At 43.5% G+C, this 23,790-nt stretch overlaps 1 protein-coding gene across 1 annotated transcript; it reads right to left on the reverse strand.

The window, feature by feature from the left end:
• Positions 1–1,138: 1,138 nt before the first annotated feature.
• Positions 1,139–21,215, reverse strand: znf839 (zinc finger protein 839). The gene is made up of 10 exons (XM_015969287.3): positions 20,298–21,215; positions 18,549–19,601; positions 18,218–18,364; positions 13,084–13,197; positions 12,916–13,008; positions 6,337–6,483; positions 6,149–6,253; positions 4,165–4,252; positions 2,482–2,602; positions 1,139–2,082 (listed from the first exon to the last, which is right to left on the reverse strand). Exons 1-10 carry the CDS (start codon positions 20,982–20,984, stop codon positions 1,617–1,619), a joined length of 3,021 nt encoding a protein of 1,006 aa, XP_015824773.3. The 5' UTR covers positions 20,985–21,215; the 3' UTR covers positions 1,139–1,616.
• Positions 21,216–23,790: the final 2,575 nt, after the last annotated feature.

The following is a 23,790-nucleotide window of genomic DNA, read 5'->3' on the forward strand; positions in this document are numbered from 1 at the left end:
AGAGGTGGGCTGAAAACACCAGGATTGCTCATTATTAATGATATGTACACACCTCACTTCTGATAGGCTAAGAGAACACGTTCAGCCATGTTGCAAAGTCACCATCACACTCTGCTCTCTCCCCTCGCTGCAAAAAATATGCAAATTCATAGTGTGACATCACAGTGTAAGGATTTTCAAATCCTAGCATTTCACCATCTTTTTTTGTTTTATCCAAAGCTAATGCAGGGTAGGCGTAGGAAACCGTCAAGCTGACGGATTTTAAGATGAACTTACAAACAGGAAGTGGTAAGAAGGTGGTACATTTAGATGACGCCCCAAATGACCAAATCTTACCCACAAATATTTTTACACATCATGCCTTTTGGAAGAATTCAGTTGTTGCTGAAACGGAGACTGTGACAGGATTTATTGGAACAGGAAATAAGCTTCTGCGCCTGAACTATCAAAATAAAAGTTTCTCCTAGACGTTTCAGCTCACCCAACTGCAGTCCAACAATGTCCAGAGTCAAGTTTTATAACAAAAATACTAAAATAATCCAACTTTCACACTTTATATCCATCTATGTTTAAACATTCAGCCAAACATCCCCTTGTTTCAAATATGTAGAAACAATGAAAACTAGTTTACAAACAACCAGCTAAATGTTTAAAAACAAGCAGAGGCTGCTGATGACATCATCACAGCTGACAGGTAAACACACCACACGAGCTGGGCCCACGTGACAGTTTGATTTCACACAGCCCCGTTCTCTCACTGGTCACGGCTGAAACGGGCCAGTGTTCTGATCCGATTACACAAAGGAACCAGGTATCAGAACGTGATCGGGTTCTGTACAGCGGCGCTTCTCTGGGGCGTTTCTGGAGGTTCTGAGTCCAGTTGGAACCCAGTCAGTTTACAGAAACAAACCTAGCTTACTCTGCCGTTGTGTCCTTGAGCAGGACACCTAACTTGCCGTGCTTGTGTGTAAGTGCTGGTGGTGAGAAAGTAGCAGCCGGGCCCAGGACACCTGTGGCTACCATGTAGTTCACCACCAGATGAAAGGGTGAATAAATAATAGATTCAATAGAAAACACTTGGCCTTGAAAAGATTATAGAAATCCAAACAGTTTGTTAAAAACTCAACAAGTGCGTGTGTTTGTTTTCTGATAAAAATCTGTTTTTATTTTTCACTGGAGCCCGTCAGGCAGCAGGAAGAGCTTCTGTCCTCTGGAGGTGATCCAGGTTCCCGTTTTATCCTGTTGAAGTAAACCTAAAGAGTCCACTTGGGGGATTCTGAGGATCCTTTCCCATTTGTACTCACTTGCAGAAGAAAAACATTGAATAAAAATAATAATACAAAGTTTTATATTTATATTGTGACAGCGGAACAGAATATCTCAACCCAGATTTAATGAAGAATGCCAAAGATGTGAACATTAATGTGGGCAGGGCCAACTCACACCTGTTGGGAGCCATCATACATGTTGGTCCAAACTCACAAGACAGAACCAGTTCCAGGTGGAAAGCCCCCCCCCTTTGATGTTTCTAGAGTTCTGATTGGAGGAGACAAACTGACAGGTGGGTATGTGGCCACACCCTGCTGCTGGTCCAGTTCTGATCCCCTAGAGCCGGTTTACTGGGGAGGTCTGTCTCCATTTGAAGTCTCGATGCCCAGCATGGCCTGGACTGCCTCCAGTGGGACGCCCTCTGGTGTCTGGATGTGCATGGTTGTCCCGTCTGGTCCGTTGACGATAACAATCCCATCTGATCCTGGTTCAGCCAGCTGGACTGTTAGCTGCTCAGTCTCAATGTAGATCTCCTGGCCCTCCTGCAGCTCTTTGGCCTCAGAAGGTTCTGTTGTGTTGGATCCAGATTCTGGAGAGTCACTTTGCTGTTGCTCAACAGAACCAGTGGTCTGGCCTAAACTTGACTCTGCTGTGTTTGTCTTAGAACTGGAACAAGGAGACGTCTCTAGCCCTGTCATCTGGACTGGGACGTCATGAACCGCATCCATAAACTCTTCTTTATGCACCTCTGTTGGGACGACAGGAACTGGAACCGGGTTGGAGGTGGCTGGAGCAGAGGGAGCACCAGAGAGGCTGGAAACCAGAAGAAACAGATTCAGGTCCCAGTATGTCAGACCAGACCAGCATACAGGTCCCTAACCAGGGTTAGCAGAGTCTAGCTCCAAGTCTGGGTCAGTGACATAGAAGAACCCCATCTAATCAAAGCTAGACTGGATTATTTTACACTAGAAAACAATCTCTAGACCAGTGGTACCCAATAGGCGGCCCAGACTTGGCCCTGATCCACCAGAGTTCAGTGGAATCTCCCTTTAGCCAAATCAGAAGATAAACCGATCAATGGACCTGTTCTGTAATGCAGTCAGTGAGACGTAGGAGCTCTCACCTGCTGCTAACACGGGTCGCCACATGTAGCTCTTCACGTTAGCAGCAGGTCTGAACAACCCAAACACACACAGGGTAGGGCCAGCTCACCTGGAGGAGAGGTCAGCGGAGGTGGTGAGTAGTTTAGATCCACCTGGAATCACCAGAGGAGACACGGAGACCAAGCAGGGCTTCAGAGGAGCATTTCCTGGAGTGGCTGATGTCACAGAGACTAAAACACAAAAGCAGCAAATGATAGAAAACTGACTAAATTACAGCTTTTGTTTCCTTGATACAGTTTAGTCACAAACTGTTTTCATCTGTTCTCAGTTAGTCTTTGTGTTATCTGCAGTTTGGTGGTCTGAGAAGTTGACCCAGAAACTAAACAGAAGTCCTAGACCAGGGGTTCTAAAGGGCCGGTATCCAGCACATTTTAGTGGTTTCTCTGCTCCAAGACACACAATTGACTGGTTAAACCACCTGTTCAGCAGCCCGTCAGGCTCTGCAGAAGCCCGTTGATCACCTGCGGATTATATCTGGATTGCTGAAGCAGAGAAACAACTAAAACATGCTGAATACCAGCCCTACAGGACCAGGACTGAGAACCCCTGTTCTAGACTCTTTACTGGTGGTTCCCAGAATATCTAAAATTAGGATGGGAGGCAGATCTTTTAGTTATCAGGCTCCTCTCCTGTGGAACCAGCTCCCAGCTTTAGTCCGTGAGTCAGACACCTTGTCTACTTTTAAGACTAGGCTTAAAACATTTTTATTTGATAGGGCCTATGGTTAAAATCTGATGTTAGCCTAAATCTGGACAAGTGGGGGAGTAGAGGGAGGTGGAGTGTACAGTCGGTAAAGACGGCTCTCCCTTGCCCTGCCTCCAACATGTCTCCATCTAAATAGGATAGATTATCCAGAGTTATCTCTTTAGTTATGCTGCTATAGGCTTAGACTGCTGGAGGATACACTGACCACTTTTCACACTCTACTGCTTTCTTCTACAATCTGCTCTTTAACTGTACTATTTTGTGCTATTTCAGCTGTTAACTTTATTTTCTCTCTAAGTGTTTTTCTCCCCAGAAGAAGCTACAATGATGTTCTGCTGAGCTGTGGTGGCCTCATGGAGGGGGCCATCGTCTAGCACACTGCTGCTAACCACTAATACATTCTCTCTCTCCTGATAATAACTTTTTGTTTTCATTGACGTTGGATGTGCTCCTGCTAGTTTACCCGTTTAATTATAGATTCACTAGGATAAATACAATAAAGTTTATCTCTCACCAAATAGAATATTTACTAAGAAATAACATTGTAACTATAGACACATTACTTTGTCTTTGTCTGCGTGTGTGTGTGTGCCTGCTCTGTCTTCTTGATCCCCAGTGAGTCGTGGAGGATGGCTGCTTATACTGAGCCAGGATTCTCTGGAGGTTTCTTCCTGTTAAAAGGGAGTTTTCCTCTCCACTGTCGCTTTATGCTTGCTTAGTATGAGGATTGCTGTAGAGTCACTGACACTAGTCAGTGACTTGATGCAATTTGCTGGGTTCCTTATATAGGAAACATTATTTCTGATTGGCTTAATGAACTGACCTGAATTGGAATGTTTATTATGTGAAGTGCCTTGAGACGACTCTTGTCGTGATTTGGCGCTATATAAATAAACTTGAATTGAACTGAATTGAATAGACCACCCTCAGCTGTACTCTTCACCCAGCTGACAATCCTGGGTCTATTTATAGCTGCTTGCAGGAGCCTCACGACCAACCAAAGCATCCGTCCTAATCCAACCAGTACCTGTTGTTAGCGGCGCGGAGCCTTTCTGTTCGTCGGTGATGCTGTTTTCCATCTTAAATCGCTTTGATGGCGGTAACATCTTGGAGTTCTAAAACAACAACAGCACAGGAAGAAAGACAATAAATGATGGTTTACATCCAGGTCCTCCCATTCCATCTATAAATGCTGAATGGATTAGTGTGCTTCTGTTCAAGATTATTACCTTGTTGTTTTTATTTGAACTAGGGCTGAAACGATTCCTCGAGTACCTCAAATAATTCGAGTACAAAAAATCCTGAAGTCAAATTCTCTGCCTCGAGGCTTCGTTTATTTCATGTTTAATTAATTCATGGCTTTGCAATCGCCCGGGGTCATGTTTCACCCGGACCGAAATAAGTGACGCACACATGCACTGCACTGAATGCACACGCGAGTAGCGAACGCAACTTAACTTTCTTTTAAGCCATGGCGGACAACGTGGACCCCGGTGGAGTGCGAAAAAGACAGAAAATGTCAAAGGTGTGGGACCATTTTTCACGTTGTAAGGCGGAAAATGTACTCCAGTGTAAATACTGTAAAATGGATTTAGCCTACCACAACACCACATCCTCCGTGCTGCAGCACCTGTAAACGTCTCTTCTGCAAGCAGACTCGGAGTCTCTACAAGATAATGCATTTTAGCCTGTATTTCTATATATTCTGCGGACACTGTGCGACTTTTTCGTTTGTAGCTCTCAGTTTCAGCTCCCACCGTACATCTGGTAGCAACACGTCGGACTTAAAATGTGCTAAAAATAGCAGTTTTTACAACACGTCTGACTTTTTATTGTGTTATTGATGTCTGTTGTCCCTCGGGATTGCTGCAGGAGGACACGGGTATTTATGAGTGGCGGAGGAAAACGAAAGAAAGTAAATAAATGTTTTGTGATCAGTATAATTTGGGGCGACGGTGGCACAGGAGTTAAGTGCTCGCCCCGTAATCGGAAGGTTGCAGGTTCGAGCCCCGCTCAGTCTGTCGCTGTCGTTGTGTCCTTGGGCAAGACACTTAACCCACCTTGCCTGCTGGTGGTGGTCGGAGGGACCGGTGGCGCCAGTGCTCGGCAGCCTCGCCTCTGTCAGTGCGCCCCAGGGCAGCTGTGGCTACATCGTAGCTCATCCCCACCAGTGTGTGAATGTGTGAATGACTGATTGTGTTGTAAAGCGCCTTGGGGGGTTCTAGGACTCTAGAAGGCGCTATATCAAATACAGCCATTTACCATTTACAATTTGACATAACCACGGCAAACATGCTTTCGACAATCCTTGTTAGTGTGAGAAAAAAAAGTGTAGAAATTAAAACGGACGTGTGTTAATAGGGAAACAGCTGGCGAGCCATGTTTGCGCATGCGCCGTGAGCGGTTCTGGTGCTGTTTGGGCCGCAGCCGCTCGCATTTGTTTACTGTGAAGTAAAGTTGAAGTGCTGAAGTTTTGAAAACTAATTCTGAATAAAACTTGAAGAATAACTAGCAATTGCTTGCTCATTTCAAGAGGTCTTTCATATTTTACAACATGCTATTTGATATAAGGGTTTACAAACGCAAAAGTGTAATTTATTAGAGTACTCGATTAATCGATAAAAGATTCGATAGAGTACTCGATTACAAAAATATTCGATAGCTGCAGCCCTAATTTGAACCAATGTGAAAATGATATTTGGGGAAAGTTGCTCAGTTATTCCAGGTTACCTGGTAAACTGTTATCTTCTCCCAATGTTATACTCTAGCTGCCATCCAACAGTAACTCAGTCAGCCAACAGCTTTTAGACACAGACAGACTAACTGGGTGTAGCAGAATACTGATCTGAGCTGCTTTGCCTCTGTTTTAGGTTGTGTGATGATAAAATATGGTCCTAATCTGTTTCACTGATGTTTGACAGATGTTAAAAGCTGAATGACCTTCCAGCTCTGATTTCCTGTTTCTGCTACATCCAGTGCCAGACGCAGAACTTTACTGGAGACATGTTTACCTCCATGTATCGGACGTTCTTGTTGGTCAGACTGGGGACGGGCGACGCTCCAGGAACCACTTTCATCTTGTTTACTTCATCCAGGATCCCCAAGGACCGAGCAACCTGATAGGAATTCAGCGAAGAAGATAGTCCAGTCAGATGTTTGTTTTCAATCTGCAGAACAGGGACAGGGCATGTGATCTTACCTCGATGTTCCGGACCTCTACAGGTCTGGCTCCACTCTGTGGACCTGTGATGTACTCCTGGGCCGCCTGCCTGACCTGTGCCTGCAGGGACTCAAACTCGTGGTAAATGTCTGGAAAACTGGTACAAGCTGGACTCTTGGACTCCACCTGCAACAATCAGAGAACACAAGGTGTTGTGTAAGAACAGTGGACTTCTAATACAATTAATGTGATCCAATTCATGAGTCCAAGGACGTGATCGGTACCAGTTCTGTGCTTTTATGCTTCCAAAGCAACAACCACGAATCCAGAAGTAAAAACTAAAACTGGTGGAGACCTCAAAAGGTCTGACGTGTCAATTAGAGATGATTATTAACCGCTTCTTGGCCGAATTTAGTTTGTAGGTGTAGTAACTCAAACAGTAACATCTAAAATCTTGTAGTTGTAAGTTCTGGACCGTGTAGACCCCCTTTGTGTTGGACATACTCCAGCGAGGGGACCCCGACAGAAATGTCGCACGTGCAATGAAAAATACTCTCTGTGTGATAAACTATTTTTAAATGTGGCACTCGTGCGAGACCTTTTCAAGTTACTTTTTTCCTCAGAACCTTATTGAACCAAGGTAAGTTGCTTGTTATTGTGTAAGGAAGATGCCTTTTACTGGCGCACAGTGTGCTAATAGGTGCTGTGGAGGAAAACTGAGAAACCAGCGAAGACAAAAGTTGGGGATGAAAAGTGCAACTACGGGCAGATTAGCTAATGCTAGTCGGCTCACGATCAAGGGCGGTTCCGAAGAAAAAAAAAAACAATGGCTGGGAAATTAAGAAAATCTAAACTCTACAAGTGGAAAAAAAGTCTCAACCATCCTGTTTATTCTTAGCTGTCTGCAGCACTATGCTGCTGTCAGGCTGCTGATTTGAGTCTGCTTCATACGCTGCAGCAGAAATACAGCAAGCCACTGTAGCAATTAACTCAGAAACGTGTCTATCTTCAAACATAATAGAAAACAGATTATTGCTAACCTGTAGATATGTCACCATTACATTTTAGTATTAGAAATTAACTGTCATTAGCATTTCCAGTACCAAGTACATTAAACTCTACTGATCATAGTGAATGTATTTATATATGTTCTTTTGACTAAAAAGAGTGACATTAATACAAACCTAAAATGTTACTGAAATGTAGTTACATTTTTTTCATAAAATATCTAACTATTAGGGGTGTAACGGTTCACGGGGGGGGGGGGGGGATTTTCAGTTCGGTCCACTTGCGTACTGTTTCGATGAATTTTCCATTAAATAATGAATTTTTATTTGTGTGATTTAAGAGCAGCGCATAAAAGTTCCTAGAAGAGTTTCTGCAGGGACGCTGTATTGAGTGACGCATGATGGCTGCATGCGCCTGATCTGTTTAAAAAACGTGATCTGCAAATTCTGATCAACGCCTTTTAGAGCGGATCAAACCAGCTGGCTGTCACTGCTGCTGGAGCCCGTAGAGACGCTGCAGGCACACAGTGGCAAAAATGTAAACACACATGTCTGCTGAACTTTCCCCATGACAATTGATGTAAAGTTTTCATCCTACAACAAAAATACAGCGCGGAGGATGCTCGTTATTTAATACGAGTTTTAAAGAAGAAACTCTGGGCGGTGTGAGAGGAGTTTTTAAGGCTCGCTGCAGAAATAAAAACACGGAGCATCAACAGTCAAACAACACTTGTCTGTATGAACGTGACACTCATAGCTGCGCAAATTAAGTGTGAAATAATTAGACATCATGCTAGATCAGCAGCCTGTGATGACACGTGGTTCAGCTCTCAATCGAAGCCGCTTCAGATATTATTAAATAAATAAATAAATAAAATAATGATATACTGAAAATGTATCAAACCAAATTCTTTAAAACACTGAACCGAACAGAATATTATTTTAGCGTACCGTTACACCCTAACTATACATATCAGATGGAAAAGAGGAAACTATACAAGAACAATTTAATACATATGATAGGGAGCTTAAGTCACGCCCATCTACTTCCGGACCATGGGTCCCCGGAGGAACGGAAAAATTAATGCAAGTCAATGGGACTAAAAATGCTATTTTCTATTTCCACTTGTTATGTGCCATGGGTTTCACGTATGATGTCCGTGAATTTTAAATATGCATTTCGATACCAAGAAAGCACTTATTTTCGAATGGGGGGAAACGTTATTTTAGGTTTTGTGTGAAAATAAGTCTAGGACACGGAAAAAACAGGGAAAAGGGCTGTAAGTTCAGCAAACTTCAAATCCTTCCTCCAGGAGGAAAGAACCACCATAAATCATGTGTTAAGCAGCAGCTACTCTAGAGGAGAGGTGATTATGTGGTGACGCAGATTAGAAAATAACTTTTTTAGCCCCGTCGACTTGCTTTTGTTCTTTTCGAAATTACACTGACAAGAATGTCTGAAGATATTTCAGAATCAGCTTTATTGTCAAGTACGCGAGTTAGACTCAACAGGAATACCAGGAATGGTTGTTATTGTGTTTTAAAAATATGCACTGGTGTTTGACAGTGTGTTTAAGTAATTGTAAGAACTACTGTTGTCTTAGAGATTGTAACAAATTTTTTATGCTAGTGCTACAACCTTTTGTTATGTGCTACGAAACGTACGACCGTCGTAGCACCAGTGGTAGAAGCTAAAAATGTGAACGTACAGCCCTGAAACTTCAATAATGATTATGATTCAGTTTCTTCACAGAACTTTATGTCACAAAAAGCAGAGAAATATTACAGAGACAGGCCTGGACCTTTGAAACCCCCACTAGTGACGATTACGGATGAGCGAGTACACCACTATCTGTATCTGTATCCGTCAAACCAACTAAATTATCTGTATCTGTCCTCGGAATGGGTGTGGCATAACCCGGAAGTGGGTGTGGTTTACATCAATATATTATTTTAAGTCTGAAATTGATATGGAATGATCAGAAGTTGATATGTGTACTGTTTATTTGAAAACTATTTACAGAGCAGCCTCAGACTTGAGATTAAATATTTTTGATCACAATAGTAAAGAAACTATTATAGAACAAGTGTTTCAATAAAATCAGAACATTAATATTTAAGTGCATGGATTAATACATCTGAACTCATGCAGCAGGAACTAGGAAATATGAAATGCTAGAACCAGACACAACTTTATGTATTTTTTTTATTTTAATTTGATTAAACTGATTTTTTTCTTAACGTTCTTGGCATTTTACCACACAAAGTTAAACAAAACAATGTTGATTAAGGTGTGTGTGTGTGAGAGAGATAGAGAGGGTGAGAAATGGAGTTAAAAAAAATAATATAAAACGACCGGAGCGGAGGTAGTGAGTGACTGACGCAGCACGTCAGCTCTGTCTTGTCAAATGCACCATGTAAGTTACGAAAAAAGTAACTTTAAATATTCAACCAATAAAGAGGCGAGCTGAAGAAAACCTAGGGAAAACTGAAGAAACGTGAGCAACAGTGAAGCAATCACAGCGAGATCTGTTACTGTCTGTTTGTGTGCGTGGATGAGCCGGACGGACTGCGCTCCCGGACGGCTAGAGTTTTGTGTGTAAGGAGGGGCGGGCGCTCTATGTGACTGGCCAATCACAGAGCCTGAAGACAGTCAGTTACCCAATGAGGATTTTCCTTCAGCACGATTACAGATATTTACGAGGTTTACTCGTTTCATGCTCGTATTCGTCAAAAATGCTTTATCCGTACCGGATACTCGTCTGAAACGAGTATCCGGCTCATCCCTAGTGATGATCATTCAAAACACCTCGGGTACGTTTGTGCTGTGTTGTTTATCACCTAGCATTATTTAGCTCTTTTTGGCACAGTGTAATAAATATTTGTTTCAACCGTTTTGCTGACAAGTTTATGCTAACTCTGTAGCATTCCTCAGAGCAACGCCGATGTTGGTGGCGTCACGGATAAACAGAGATGGAAGTGGCATTGCTCTGAGAGGACCCAGGTGTGTCTCCAACTGGATACCAGCTCATGTTTGTTACTAAGTGTCTGAGACTGATCCGATGTGTGTGCGACAGAGAAACCACTACATTTTTTTAACAAATGGACGAATCGTCTCAAGGCCAAGTAAATGTGACAAAAGTCAGCATTTTAAAATTACAACAATTACCTAGTCTGGGGTCAATGGGGCTTTTTGATTAGTAGACTGTCCCTAAACAAACCACCACGTTCAGGGCTTTAGCTGAATTTAGTTGCAATTTTCACCTAAAAGCATCAACATTTTTACAGTTGACAACCAGTGTTTCCCCTAGGAATTTTTCCAGCTGTGGTGGGGGGGTGGGGGGGATTATGACACGTCTCACCTTTATGTTAATATTGTTTTATTTGATGCACTCCACTTTGAACTGCACCAATCCAGCAACTGCTGTATTTTTATAACTAGTATTAAAGGTGAATACACCAATATTTGCACAAAAATAATTTTTGTTTTAAACTCTCAGTGACACACTTTGCAGGGGGGATTTGGCATTTAATTTCTCTTGGCGTCTGGAAAAACATCTCCTTCTGCCCCCTTTATTTTGGTCCAAGATCATTACTGGGCTGGCCCTTTTAAACACGTTCTACACCCCTGCTTAGTAGACTTACTGAAGTATTTTTAAGCCGGTATAAAAATGACTGAAACACAAATTTACATATTTGGCATTACTGACCAATATCTTTGATTTAATTTATGTGTTAAGAACATCAAGATGCATTACAGTGAACATTATAATAAAGTACATGTTTCTAGTGCAGAGAGGAGACAACCCATAGAAGCACTGATTTGATCTCATTTCAGAGAAAAATAGAACAGATCAGATGCACCTAATAAATAAAATTACTAACAAACTCAGGAATCCGTTTCTTTGCTTCATTGTTCTGGTGCTGAAAATATCACTAATGCGGATCAAAGGAGATACACAGATGAATGCACCTTATTATTATTATTATTAATTATTTGGAAATTAGTGGGTGCGGTTTACATCAACGCATTATTTTAAATCTGAAATTGATATGGATTGATCAGAAGTTGCTATGTGTATTGCTTATTTGAAAACTATTTACAGAGCAGCCTCAGAACTGAGATTAAATATTTTTGATCACAATAGTAAAGAAACTATTACAGAACAAGTTTTTCAGTAAAATCAGAACATTAATATTTAAATGCATGAATAAATGCATCTGAACTCATGCAGTAGGAACTAGTAAATATGAAATACTAGAACCATTTTATTTTAATTTGAGTAAACCGATTCTTTCCTAACGTTGTTGGTATTTTTCCCACACACAGTTAAACAAAACTATGTTGATTGAGGTGTGTGTGTGTGTGTGTGTGTGTGCGTGTGTGTGTGTGTGTGTGTGTGTGTGTGTGTGTGTGTGTCTGTGTGTGTCTGTGTGTGTCTGTGTGTGTGTGTCTGTGTCTGTGTCTGTGTGGTGAGAGAGTTAAATGATAATAAAAAAATACCCGACCGGAGCGGAGGCAGTGACCGACGCAGCACGAGCCGTTTTCAGCTCTGTCTTGTCAAATGCACCGCGTACGTTACGAAAAAAGTAAATTTAAATATTGAACCGAAAAAGAGGCGAGCTGAAGAAAACCTAGGGAGCACTGAAGAAACGTGTGCGTGGATGGGCCGGACGGACTGAGCTCCCGGCTGCAGTTTTGTGTGTAGGGAGGGGCGGGCCGCCACGGCTACGCCTATGTAAGGGAAACACTGGTTGAGTTTAGAAACACTGTCAGTCGTTAACTCAGGGGTCTCAGACCTTTGTTGGCCTGTGAGCTACTTTTACACAATGAAAGTACAGAAGAGCTACCGCCATACGATTTATTCACATTGATACTTTCCATGTGTAAATATGCTTATGTTAAAAATGCTAAGCTTTACTATATTAACATGCATTGTATTCACAAGCTGATTCCTCTGTATTTCAATGATTTCAATACAACAATATTTGTTTGAAATTACAAGGGAAATAATGAAATTTTGAAAATAAAACTAAACAAAAACATTTTGTTCATTAACTAATCAGACATTACTCTTTGAGCACACAGGAGCAGCAAACCTGTTCCTGTAAAGTCCCTGACTCCGTGCCCTGCCTGGAGCCTAAGCAGTAATGTGTTTTCATAAAGTTCAGCAATTTTGTCATAAATGTAAAAATACTTCCCAAAACTATTGAATGACTTTTAAAGAACATTTAATATTCTTTAAAAGGCATTTAATACAAAATCTTTCAAATCATTGTTTTATTATGATTATTTTTCCAAACAATTCAAAACAAAATTTCTCATAAAATTATTAAAGCTGAAGGTATTTTTAATAGAATACAAGCTAAATGGGATGAAAACACAACAGAAATAACATTTCTTGCCGCTTTCCTGATTCATTTAATCATTTTTATGGGTTTTTTTGCTCATGAAAGTTACGTTTTGCTTCACTACTGAATAACTGCAGGTAAATTATGGTTTGCTGTGTTTATTGATGACAATCTGGGCTGGTGTTCACTAACGTCTCCTGTAAATTTAAAATAGCATTCGTAAACCATCTCCCACTACCCCCCTCTATGCTGGTTCTACCTTCGCCAGCAGCAGCTCCCACAGACTCAACACTTTGGTCAAACGAGGGAGAACAACATCCATTAACTCCTCAGCCTCACACTGCTCCACCAGCTGCAAGCAAACACAAACACATCAGACATTCATAAAAACGGCTCACTTAAAGGATCTAAACTTCCTAAAAGCTACCTCCTGCAGTCGGTCCCGTCTCCTCTTCACCTGCTGCTCAGCTGTTACTGGGATAACGGCGATCTTTGGAGGTCGACCACGCTGACCTGGTCTTCCCACATGGCCAACTGCCACCTGAGAACACGGACCCAACAGGTTAACCAATCAGAAAAGTCCCTACAGCAAAGAGGAAATATAGAGCCAGATGTTTGGTCAGGTTGTTCAACTACATTGATGAAAATAGTCACGAGTAAAGAGGAGACACTTCCTAGTGTCAGGGGCCACCATCAACCATGAACTAACTCCTTTATAGTGATTGTGGATTTTATCCATGTCAGTCATGCACTGCCCGGCCAAAACAAAACAAAAAGGTACCACCAATAAAAAGGTCACACAATAATACAGGGAGTGCAGAATTATTAGGCAAGTTGTATTTTTGAGGAATAATTTTATTATTGAACAACAACCATGTTCTCAATGAACCCAAAAACTCATTAATATCAAAGCTGAATGTTTTTGGAAGTAGTTTTTAGTTTTAGCTATTTTAGGGGGATATCTGTGTGTGCAGGTGACTATTACTGTGCATAATTATTAGGCAACTTAACAAAAAACAAATATATACCCATTTCAATTATTTGTTTTCACCAGTGAAACCAATGTAACATCTCCACATTCCCAAATATACATTTCTGACATTCAAAAACAATACAAAAACAAATCAGCGACCAATATAGCCACCTTTCTTTGCAAGGACACTCAAAAGCCTGCCATCCATGGATTCTGTCAGTGTTTTGATCTGTTCACCATCAACATTGCGTGCAGAAGCAACCACAGCCTCCCAGACACTGTTCAGAGAGGTGTACTGTTTTCCCTCTTTGTAAATCCCACATTTGATGATGGACCACAGGTTCTCAATGGGGTTCAGATCAGGTGAACAAGGAGGCCATGTCATTCGTTTTTCTTCTTTTATACCCTTACTTGCCAGCCAAGTACTTGGACGCGTGTGATGGAGCATTGTCCTGCATGAAAATCATGTTTTTCTTGAAGGATGCAGACTTCTTCCTGTACCACTGCTTGAAGAAAGTGTCTTCCAGAAACTGGCAGTAGGACTGGGAGTTGAGCTTGACTCCATCCTCAATCCAAAAAGGCCCCACAAGCTCATCTTTGATGATACCAGCCCAAACCAGTACTCCACCTCCACCTTGCTGGCGTCTGAGTGGGACTGGAGCTCTCTGCCCTTTACCAATCCAGCCACGGGCCCATCCATCTGGCCCATCAAGACTCACTCTCATTTCATCAGTCCATAAAACCTTAGAAAATTCAGTCTTCAGATATTTCTTGGCCCAGTCTTGACGTTTCAGCTTGTGTGTCTTGTTCAGTGGTGGTCGTCTTTCAGCCTTTCTTACCTTGGCCATGTCTCGGAGTATTGCACACCTCGTGCTTTTGGGCACTCCAGTGATGTTGCAGCTCTGAAATATGGCCAAACTGGAGACAAGTGGCATCTTGGCAGCTGCACGCTTGACTTTTCTCAGTTCATGGGCAGTTATTTTGCACCTTGGTTTGTCCACACGCTTCTTGCGACCCTGTTGACTATTTTGAATGAAACGCTTGATTGTTCGATGATCACGCTTCAGAAGCTTTGCAATTTTAAGACTGCTGCATCCCTCTGCAAGATATCTCACTATTTTTGACTTTTCTGACCCTGTCAAGTCCTTCTTTAGACCCATTTTGCCAAAGGAAAGGAAGTTGCCTAATTATTATGCACACCTGATATAGGGTGTTGATGTCATTAGACCACACCCCTTCTCATTACAGAGATGCACATCACCTAATACGCTTAATTGGTAGTCGGCTTTCGAGCCTATACAGCTTGGAGTAAGACAACATGCATGAAGAGGATGATGTGGACAAAATACTCATTGGCTTAATAATTCTGCACTCCCTGTATTTCGTTGGACTGCTTTTAGCTTTGATCACGGCACACATTCATTGTGGCGTTGTTTCAATAAGCTTCTGCAACGTCACTCAATTTATTTCCATCCAGTGTTGCATTAATGTGTCAACCAGGTCTTGCATTGATGATGGTAGAGTCTGACCACTGCACAAAGCCTTCTCCAGCACATCCCAAAGATTCTCAATGGGGTCAAGGTCTGGACCCATCCATGTAGTGGTGCGACGGATCAAAAATCTCACGGTTCGGATCATCATGTCACTGTTTTTAGTCACGGATCGGATTGTTTTTCGGATCAGCAGAAAGAAAAAGTAAAGAAAAGACCAGCTTTGCTCTCCCTCTTTATTTGACACTTAATGCAACGTTTTCTGCTCTATTTGCAACTTGCTATAAAAGCAAGACTTGCAGAGAGGCCCGATTGCTGATTAAATGTTAAAACGGCTTGCTCAAGCTAGACACGCTCTACCTTTGTGTTCAGATTTCACTTATCTCCTCACCTTCCTGACGTGTTGTTTATTTTTATTTTGTCCTTTTTTACAGATTTGTCCCCAACATTTACAGGTCCTACCATATTTGCTATGTCCTAGGCATGTTTCATGCACCACCACCTCCCTCCTTTCACAGAGATCGGAGGTATGTGTGTGGCTCTGTGCTGTCAGACTGGAGGCGCATGTTAATTTTTGACATTTGTATCATTGTATTTTAGTAGGGATGGACAATATATCGGCATCAATATCAGTATTTTGTGTGTGTGTGTGTGTGTGTGTGTATAATAACAAATTCACCTTTAATAATTTTCATTCTATACAAAATCTGCTTATTTTGGAAGCATTAATGTCAGTATATCGGTATAGACAAATATTGGTTATCAGCCATAACAGTGATCTTAATATTGGATGTCGGTATTGGCCCAAAAAATTCATATCGTGCATCACTATATTTTACAGGGGAGCCAAAACGCTCCCGTTACATGCAACCTAAACGATGCAGGTGTTTTTTCCAAGCTCCTCCGCCATGACCACTGCTGTGCGTTTCTCCTTTGGATTGAACAGGTAGCGTTTCCATGTGACCGATCTGTGAACCACGTGCGTGCTGAACCGTAAAGAGAGATCTGAATGGATCACAAATTAATGATGATCTGTTGCACTCCTACAACAACCATGTTTGAAAATGATGTCTCGTGTTCCTTGAACCACTCTTTCACTGTTTGAGCCCGACGAATCCCGGCATTGTCATCTTGGAACATGGTCATGCCATCAGGGAAGATGGAATAACCTGGTCATTCAGTACATTCAGGTAGTCAGCTGACCTCATTCCTGGAGCATATCCTGTTGCTGAACCTAGACCTGACCACCTGCAGCAACCCCAGATCATAGCACTGCCACCACAGGCTTGTACAGCCGGCACTAGGCATGATGGGTGCATCACTTCATCTGCCCCTCTTCTTACCCTGATGCACCATCACTCTGGCACAGGGTTCATCTGGACTCATCAGACCAGTTTTGAATAATGCGTTGGACAGTTCTGAACACAGTTTTAGTAATTTCTGCATCTCCATAAATGATTTCTCTGCTTGATGCATAGGGATGGGTACCTTTGACATTTGAATCGATCCGGTACTAATTCCCGGTACCTAGGAATCGATACCGGTACTTAACGGTACCAATTTTCGATACTTTTGAGTGTTTATTATTTTAATTCTCTTTTATAATTAAATATATATTTTTCTCAATATATAACAATATTTGATATATATCACGATAAATTACATTCAACTGTTTGTATTTTAACATCGTCCTTGTAGTTTTATAAGCTGATAATTAAACTGAAGCAAACATCTTTACTGTGAACTAAATTTACTGTGTATCTTCATTCCTTTTGCCGTCTTTTTTCATTTGATTTTTCCTACTGGGAAGTTAGAATTTCCGAGGAGAAAGCTAACGCATGGTAGCAATGGAAGCTAACATACCAAGCTAACGTTATCTTAAACAGTTTATTTAACTGCTGGAGCAGATTCAAACGATGATGCCTCACACTTAGATCGCTTGTCACTGGTTTCGTCTTCACCCGCCGCATTTAGTAAAGTAAAGCCAAACTTTAGAGCGCGTTCATGTTCTTCTAGTCGGGAATTCGGAATTCCGAGGAGAAAGCGAACGCACCATTAGTGAAACGGAAGCTAACATATCAAGCTAATTTTATTTACCTACCGGAGCAGATTAAGATGAGGATGTCTCACTTAGATTGTTGTCGCTGGTTTCATCATCACCCAGTTACCCATCACATTTAGTGAAATGGACCCAAGCTTTAGTGTGCATTCTTTCTACCATGCTGCTATGTTTACAACTCGCTCACAGCGAGCAAAGACATAACGCTCTTGCGCATGTGCAGCTGTCTTGGCAAGTTCCCGTTATGAAGGACGGGTACCGAAACGAGGCACCGTTTGAAATGACGTGAATTGGTGCTCAGTCGGTACTATGGAATTCGGTCGGTACCTTAAAAAGTACCGAATACGGTACCCATCCCTACATGCCAATGATGTGACGCTTCTCACACAGACTAACATCTTTTCCACGACCACCAGATGTGTCTTTCCACTTGGTTGTTTAAAAAACATCCACTGTTGAAATGAGTTGCATGTCATCTAAACATACTGTGTTACACAAAAATGTTGCATTAAAATCCACATAATCATTGATATTATTACAAAGCTAACAGAAACCTGAACTCAAACGCTGCATATTGAAATAATAAACATCCAAACTGATGTCATCTACCAAAATTAAATATTTTTAACTGTGTAGAACATGGTCCTTATATGAACTGGCTCATTTCGAGACTTCTGTCAGATGTTTCCATGAACTTTGAAAAATCAATAAATTGAGTCTCTGAACTTTTTATTTTTTAATGTGAATCTTTGCACCACTGAGACTTCTGACCACCTAGACCAGAACTACTCAACCCTGGTCCTCCAGGGCCCACTATCCAACCTGTGTTAGCTGTTCCCCTGCTCGAACACACCTGGTTTAATGGTTTAATCACCTCTCTCAGCAGGTCGTCAAGCTCTTCAGAAGCCATTTAATCACTCATTGATTCAAACCAGTCGTGTTGGTGAAGAGAAACAGAAAACATTCAGGTAGTGGCCCCTAAATAATCCTGTCCTAACTGTTGCAGTCTGGTGCTTTAATGTGCCAAGTTCAAACTAACCTTAGGAGGAAGTCCCATTGATTGTCCTTGACCCAGGCCCCTCCCTCTCCCCCTTCCCCTTCCTCTGCCCCTCCCTCTGCCTCTGGGTCGGCCAGGGAGTCTGCGATGGAGACCTCGGAGTCCTGATGCAGCTGGGACACCCTCTGACTGAAGACAAACGAAGAGTCGAGCGATTACATACTGAATGAATGTGATCCGTTTGTTTGACAAGTGATTCTGATCTCATCTTTTTGTTGCCGAGGTTTTAGATTAAGGTTAACAAAACATAATAATGACCTGCTGACCTAACAGCTGCAATCCTGATATGAGCATGATTGATGGATGATCTCACCTTGTTTGCTGAAGAAACAGGAAGTTTGTCATCATCATCCTCCTCGTCATCAAACTCCTCCTCCCTGACAACATTCATCTCCTCTAACTGGTCGTCATCTCTGGGCAGGTGTGGCGTGCTGATGGATGGATCGGGTTCTCCATGCGTTGGGTTTAGCTTGTAATGCCGATTGAGGCCTGCAGCACCAATGTAGGTTTTATCACATGTCTGGCAGGGGTGGGACCGGGACTTGTGGCCGTAAATAAAAGATTTGGTGTCAGCACCATCTTTCCGTGAAGTCTCACTTTCCTCTTCCTCACTGATGTCTGAATAGTCATCAGAGTCCGACTGGTGGCTTTCAGCCAGGTCCTCGGTCTTAATGAACTTGTAGTCCTTGGCGTTGTACTTTGGTGGTCTAGAAACCCGACCTGATCTTGTTAGAATCTTCACCCCCTTCTTCTCCCTCTTCTTTACCTTCCTCTCCTTGTCTTTTTCCTTGTTTCCATCCTTGACAACAGAAGATGTGGCCACTTTGACAGTTTGGGGTGCAACAGCAAGTGTAGTGGTGTGAATGGGAACTGCAGCTGATGGTTTAGTCAAACCTTTAGTGGCAGACGTTTCAGTGCCATTATGGAGGGGCTTAATCAGAGGAATGGTGATGGTTCTCGATGGGGTAGAAAGTGGAGCCTTGATGACAGAGGACAATGGGTCTTTAACAGTTGGTGCTGTAGAAACATTAATGGGAGACGGGACAGGTTTCTGACTTGGACTGGAAGTGGCACCTGTTAAGGTTGTCTGGCCAGTCAGCTTGTGGACCAATGGGTGTAGAGACCCAACGACTGGGGTGGGGCTTTGCAGTAGTAGCTGGATGGGTGGGTCTCCTGGATTTTGCTGCAGGAGGATCTGCTGCCCTTGACTAACCACAGGCTGGATGTGGATGATCTGAGTGTTGCTCAAACCTCCTCCAGTGGACAGCTTCACCTGTGGGTGGCCAACACCTACGCTTTTCTGTTGGAGAGTGACTCCTCCCTCTTGCTTAGGAGGAATTCCAATCTGGATCTTGACTGATTCTGGCTGTAAGAGCAGAGAAACAAAAACCAGACTGAAATTAATCCAGAACACATAAATACTTTAAGACAATGGGATCCAAGACTGCCTTGACCGTTAACATAAAATCACCTCACATCCTCAAACCACGATAGGAAATCCAAGCTTTCTTATGAGAAAACATTCAAAAATATTAAGGAGCGCTTGTGTCAGTCAGCAACTATTGTGGATCATTCCGGTCAGTACCTGCATGAAACTAAACGTCTCTGAGGAAATACTGTGACAACTCAAACCTCCCCAAAGAAACGCTTCAGCTTCATAACAACAACAGAATTCTGTGAATTATGTTCATGTAAAAGTTTAACATGTTTTCATTAACTGAATGATTTGATATCAGAGCTATTTTACAAATGACACTTTGCAACCGGCCCCACTTAGGGTAGCTGTTTGCTACTCTGTCTAATCAGAACTAGGCCATTTTTCCAAACTGAGATTTAATTGTTCGGGTTATTTCCACAGAAATCCACTTCAAGAGCTACACAGCCTGTGTCTGTCTGACCACCAGAGGGTTCCTGCCCTCCCTGAAGGTTTGATTTAGTCATGATGGGACATGTGGGCAGACTGAAGCTAACCACAGATTAGAGGCAGATCAGGCCAGACCAGTCTGGACCAGCTGTGGCTGATGTCCAGACTGGTCTTGTGGAGCCCTGATGCTGGACTCACCTGGTCAGAGCTCTTGGACTGCGTGGCGATATGCTGGGCCACACTCTTCAGCTGCTGGGAGGCATTGTTGTGGGTTGGGGACTTTAGGTTCTGCTGTGGACCTTCGACCCGCTTCTGTTGGTTTAGACACTGCTGAGCCTGGACCTGCTGAGGGATCTGGATCTGAATCTGGGACTTGGTGACCTGGTTAATGACCTGCTGGAACTGACAAGGGTCCAAAGCATTTTTTGGTACCGGAACGGTTTCGACCAGCTGGCTTTGCTGGAGCAGTTGAGCAGCTTCGGTCTCAGACACCTGCAGGATTTGGTGCTGTTTGGAGAGCTGACTCAGAACCGCTTGCTGCTCCTCGGCCGTCAGTCCGGATCCCTCCAGGGTTCCGTCCGGCTGAACGTAGATGATGGTAGTGTTGGCGAGGTCGGTGAGCTCTGTGCCCACCACCACGGTCTGTCCAATCGGGCAGCTTTCTAAGGCACCCGCCAGCGGTGCTCCAGACCCTTGCGATGCGTTCTCTGCACAGGACGCAGGTTCGGAACTATCCCCGGCCTGTTCGCTCTGGGCCACTAGAACCCCCGTTCCCGCGTCCCCGTACTGACTCAGGGAAACGGGGCACTGAACTTGTTCCTCCAGTGGTTCTACGTCGGTTATTGTCCTGGTAGCTCCACTGTTGGTACCCCCGTTTTCCGCCATTTTGGCTGCGAGGTTAACAGTTAGCTCAGACTGGGGGCTTGATGTAGTTCGCCTGGTCGCCAGTCGCTATCGGCAAATATACAGTTGCAAACAAAATCGACGCTTGTTGGTAGACGAAACACTCAACGGGAATTAACGACAACATGAACGGAACTGGCGGAAACCACTAGCAGATAAATGTTAGCGGGAGGAGTTTTGAACTAGCCTAGCTTAGCCCTGAGCGGGAGTGGGTCGTGGGAGCTCACATTTTCTGGACCGGATTTACCGTCGAGCTGGATCAAAACGTTTGACGGCGGTTCTTTTATAAGCGTGTTTTAAATGTGACAGAAATGTGCTGGTATTTCACATTAATTAAATAAAAACCGGTAAAATAAACGATAGCGACTTACTACGTTGTTTTAAAAACAAGTACGAAAATTTATAACGAAGGAGTAACTACTCCGGAAGTCCAGAAAGGCAACTATAATGTAAATTGACGTTTTCTCAGTGTCTTCCGTTTATATATTTACATAGAGAATAATGCTCAAGTAGTTTTTATAAACTAAAGTAAAGCCTGGGGCAGCAGGTTCCGCTATGGATGCGCTTAAACCTTCGACATATATACTGCTTAAACAGACTAAAGTACAAAATACCTCAACCACGGTTCTGCAAACAGCAGCAGCTTCAACTTCCTCCAACCTTTCACAATAAGAGTCGGGAACACTGATGCTGTGTTTGTAAAGTTCACTAATGTTGACAGAAGAGGAGGAAGCCACCCCATCACAAATGTCATCATAACAGCATTATGTATGGCCACAGAGACAAGGACTATAATGGTGACATAAAGCCAAAATGATGTTTACAATGCAGCATAAGTAGACTACTTAATTAAAAACGTCATAAATGAATCAAGACATTTTGGCACTTTCCCTAAAACTCCACCACTTAAAGAGCAAGTCACCCCCTTCCAGATTCTTACTCAATTTTCACTTCCTGTTTCAAAAATGCAACAAATGCTGTTGCCTAGCAGACCGAGAGGGTGGAGCCGCTAGCAATTACACACACACACACACACACACACACACACACACACACACACAAATGCTCACAATGACATCACACACACACGCTCACAACGACATTGTGACATCACATGGTACCAGCTAATGATCTTTTTTTTGTGTGTGTGTGTGTCCTGTCTGGCTGTGAAGCAAACATAATTGATGTCTGAATGCTGGTGACAAGCCTTACAGATTTACTCTCAGGTGGAGCATCAAAGTGTCTGCTTCTAATGTCACGCCTGATGCTTAAAACTTTATTGTTATTTTTGAATGCTTTTTAATTCCGACCAGACACGGAGTCAGAGGTGAAAGAGAAAGGAAGAGACAAAAAGTGTGTGTGTGTGTGTGTGTGGGGGGGGGGGGGGGGGGGGGAACAATAATGGACAAGAGTCTGCTTCTAGACCTGCAGAAAGAGAGAAGAAAAACAAAACAAAAAAATGGGACACAACAACAATACCACAAGATCAAGCTATCACTGCATCAACTTGATGAAGAAACATATAATCAACATTGTTTAACTGAACAATCACACGATAATGAATCACAGTGCATTAAGTGCCCACCATAGCCTTAAGACATGTGTTGAACGTGCTCAAGTCCATACTTTTGAGAGCACCATGTGAGCACCTGTGTGTGTACACGCGCTTGTTTATGTAAGATTTCTCTATAGGAGCGTCCAAGAGAGAGTGTGAGGGGCCACAGATCTGCCCCCTAAAGATGTGCAGGAGACGGAGGGAGCTCCAAGTCCCAGAGATCCAGGAGCTGCCCCAGAGCACAGGAACCCCAGGGAGACTGCGACCAGAAAGGCCCCCGCCCCCCTCGAGAGGCGCAGAGGATCGCCCCAGGGGGCCACAACCAGCAGCCGGCAGAGTCCCGGGAGACATCGGCGGCAAGCCCCCAGGCCCGCCCGCAGCCCCCCACCCCCTAGCCGGCCGAGCCCGGGACCCAATGACCCGGGACCCAGGGGCGACCAATCCCGCTGGGGACCCAGCAGAGCCCTGGGACCCAGACAGCCACCGGGATTGATCAGGCAGACGCCAAAAATCTTAAACTCCCTGACCCGGGAGCCACGACCCAGGCAGACCAAGGTACCGCACTCCACACCAGGTGTGGCAGGGAGAGGGGAGACGAAGATCTATATCATCAAAAGAAGTCCCAGGAGAAGGGAGGAGTCAAAGGCCCCACCTGACATATACAGTCATACACAAACACAGTCACACACTCCCTCCCTCATGCTCACACATACACATACAACCAAAGACTTACAAAAATGCGCGCCGGACACCCACTCATGCTCCCCATACACACCCTATTCACTCTGGTCCCTGTACTGCTGCACATGGGGTACAACCATTACCGGTTCCCAGAGTTCGACCCTTTCTGCTGGGGTGCTGATGAGCAGGCTCCCCTGCCCAACCAGACGGCTGGATCTCCCTCCTAGCCTCCAGCCCCAGGAAGCCAAGCGACAACAGAGGTGTGCTAAGACCCCTAGTCTCCCTCTGCCTGCTCCAATATGGTGTTAGTGAGTGTTAATGAGGTGTATTCCATGGCTGTGGTAAGCGGGCAGTGCGGGCATCATCTGGCCTATGCCAGCTGATGCCAACACACCACCCCACTTGCACCCACAGCCCTCAGTGTCTAAGTGCAGTTTAAAATTGGAAGTGGGCACCGGCACTTGGGATGATGCCAGATAATGTTCTAGGGTACCTCTTAGCCAATAGCGATGGCAGATTTAAATTCAAATGCAGTGCAGTTTTTACCTGACA

The sequence above is a fragment of the Nothobranchius furzeri genome, chromosome 18 (genome assembly GCF_043380555.1).
Source record: "Nothobranchius furzeri strain GRZ-AD chromosome 18, NfurGRZ-RIMD1, whole genome shotgun sequence".
NCBI classification, from domain to species: Eukaryota; Metazoa; Chordata; class Actinopteri; order Cyprinodontiformes; family Nothobranchiidae; genus Nothobranchius; species Nothobranchius furzeri.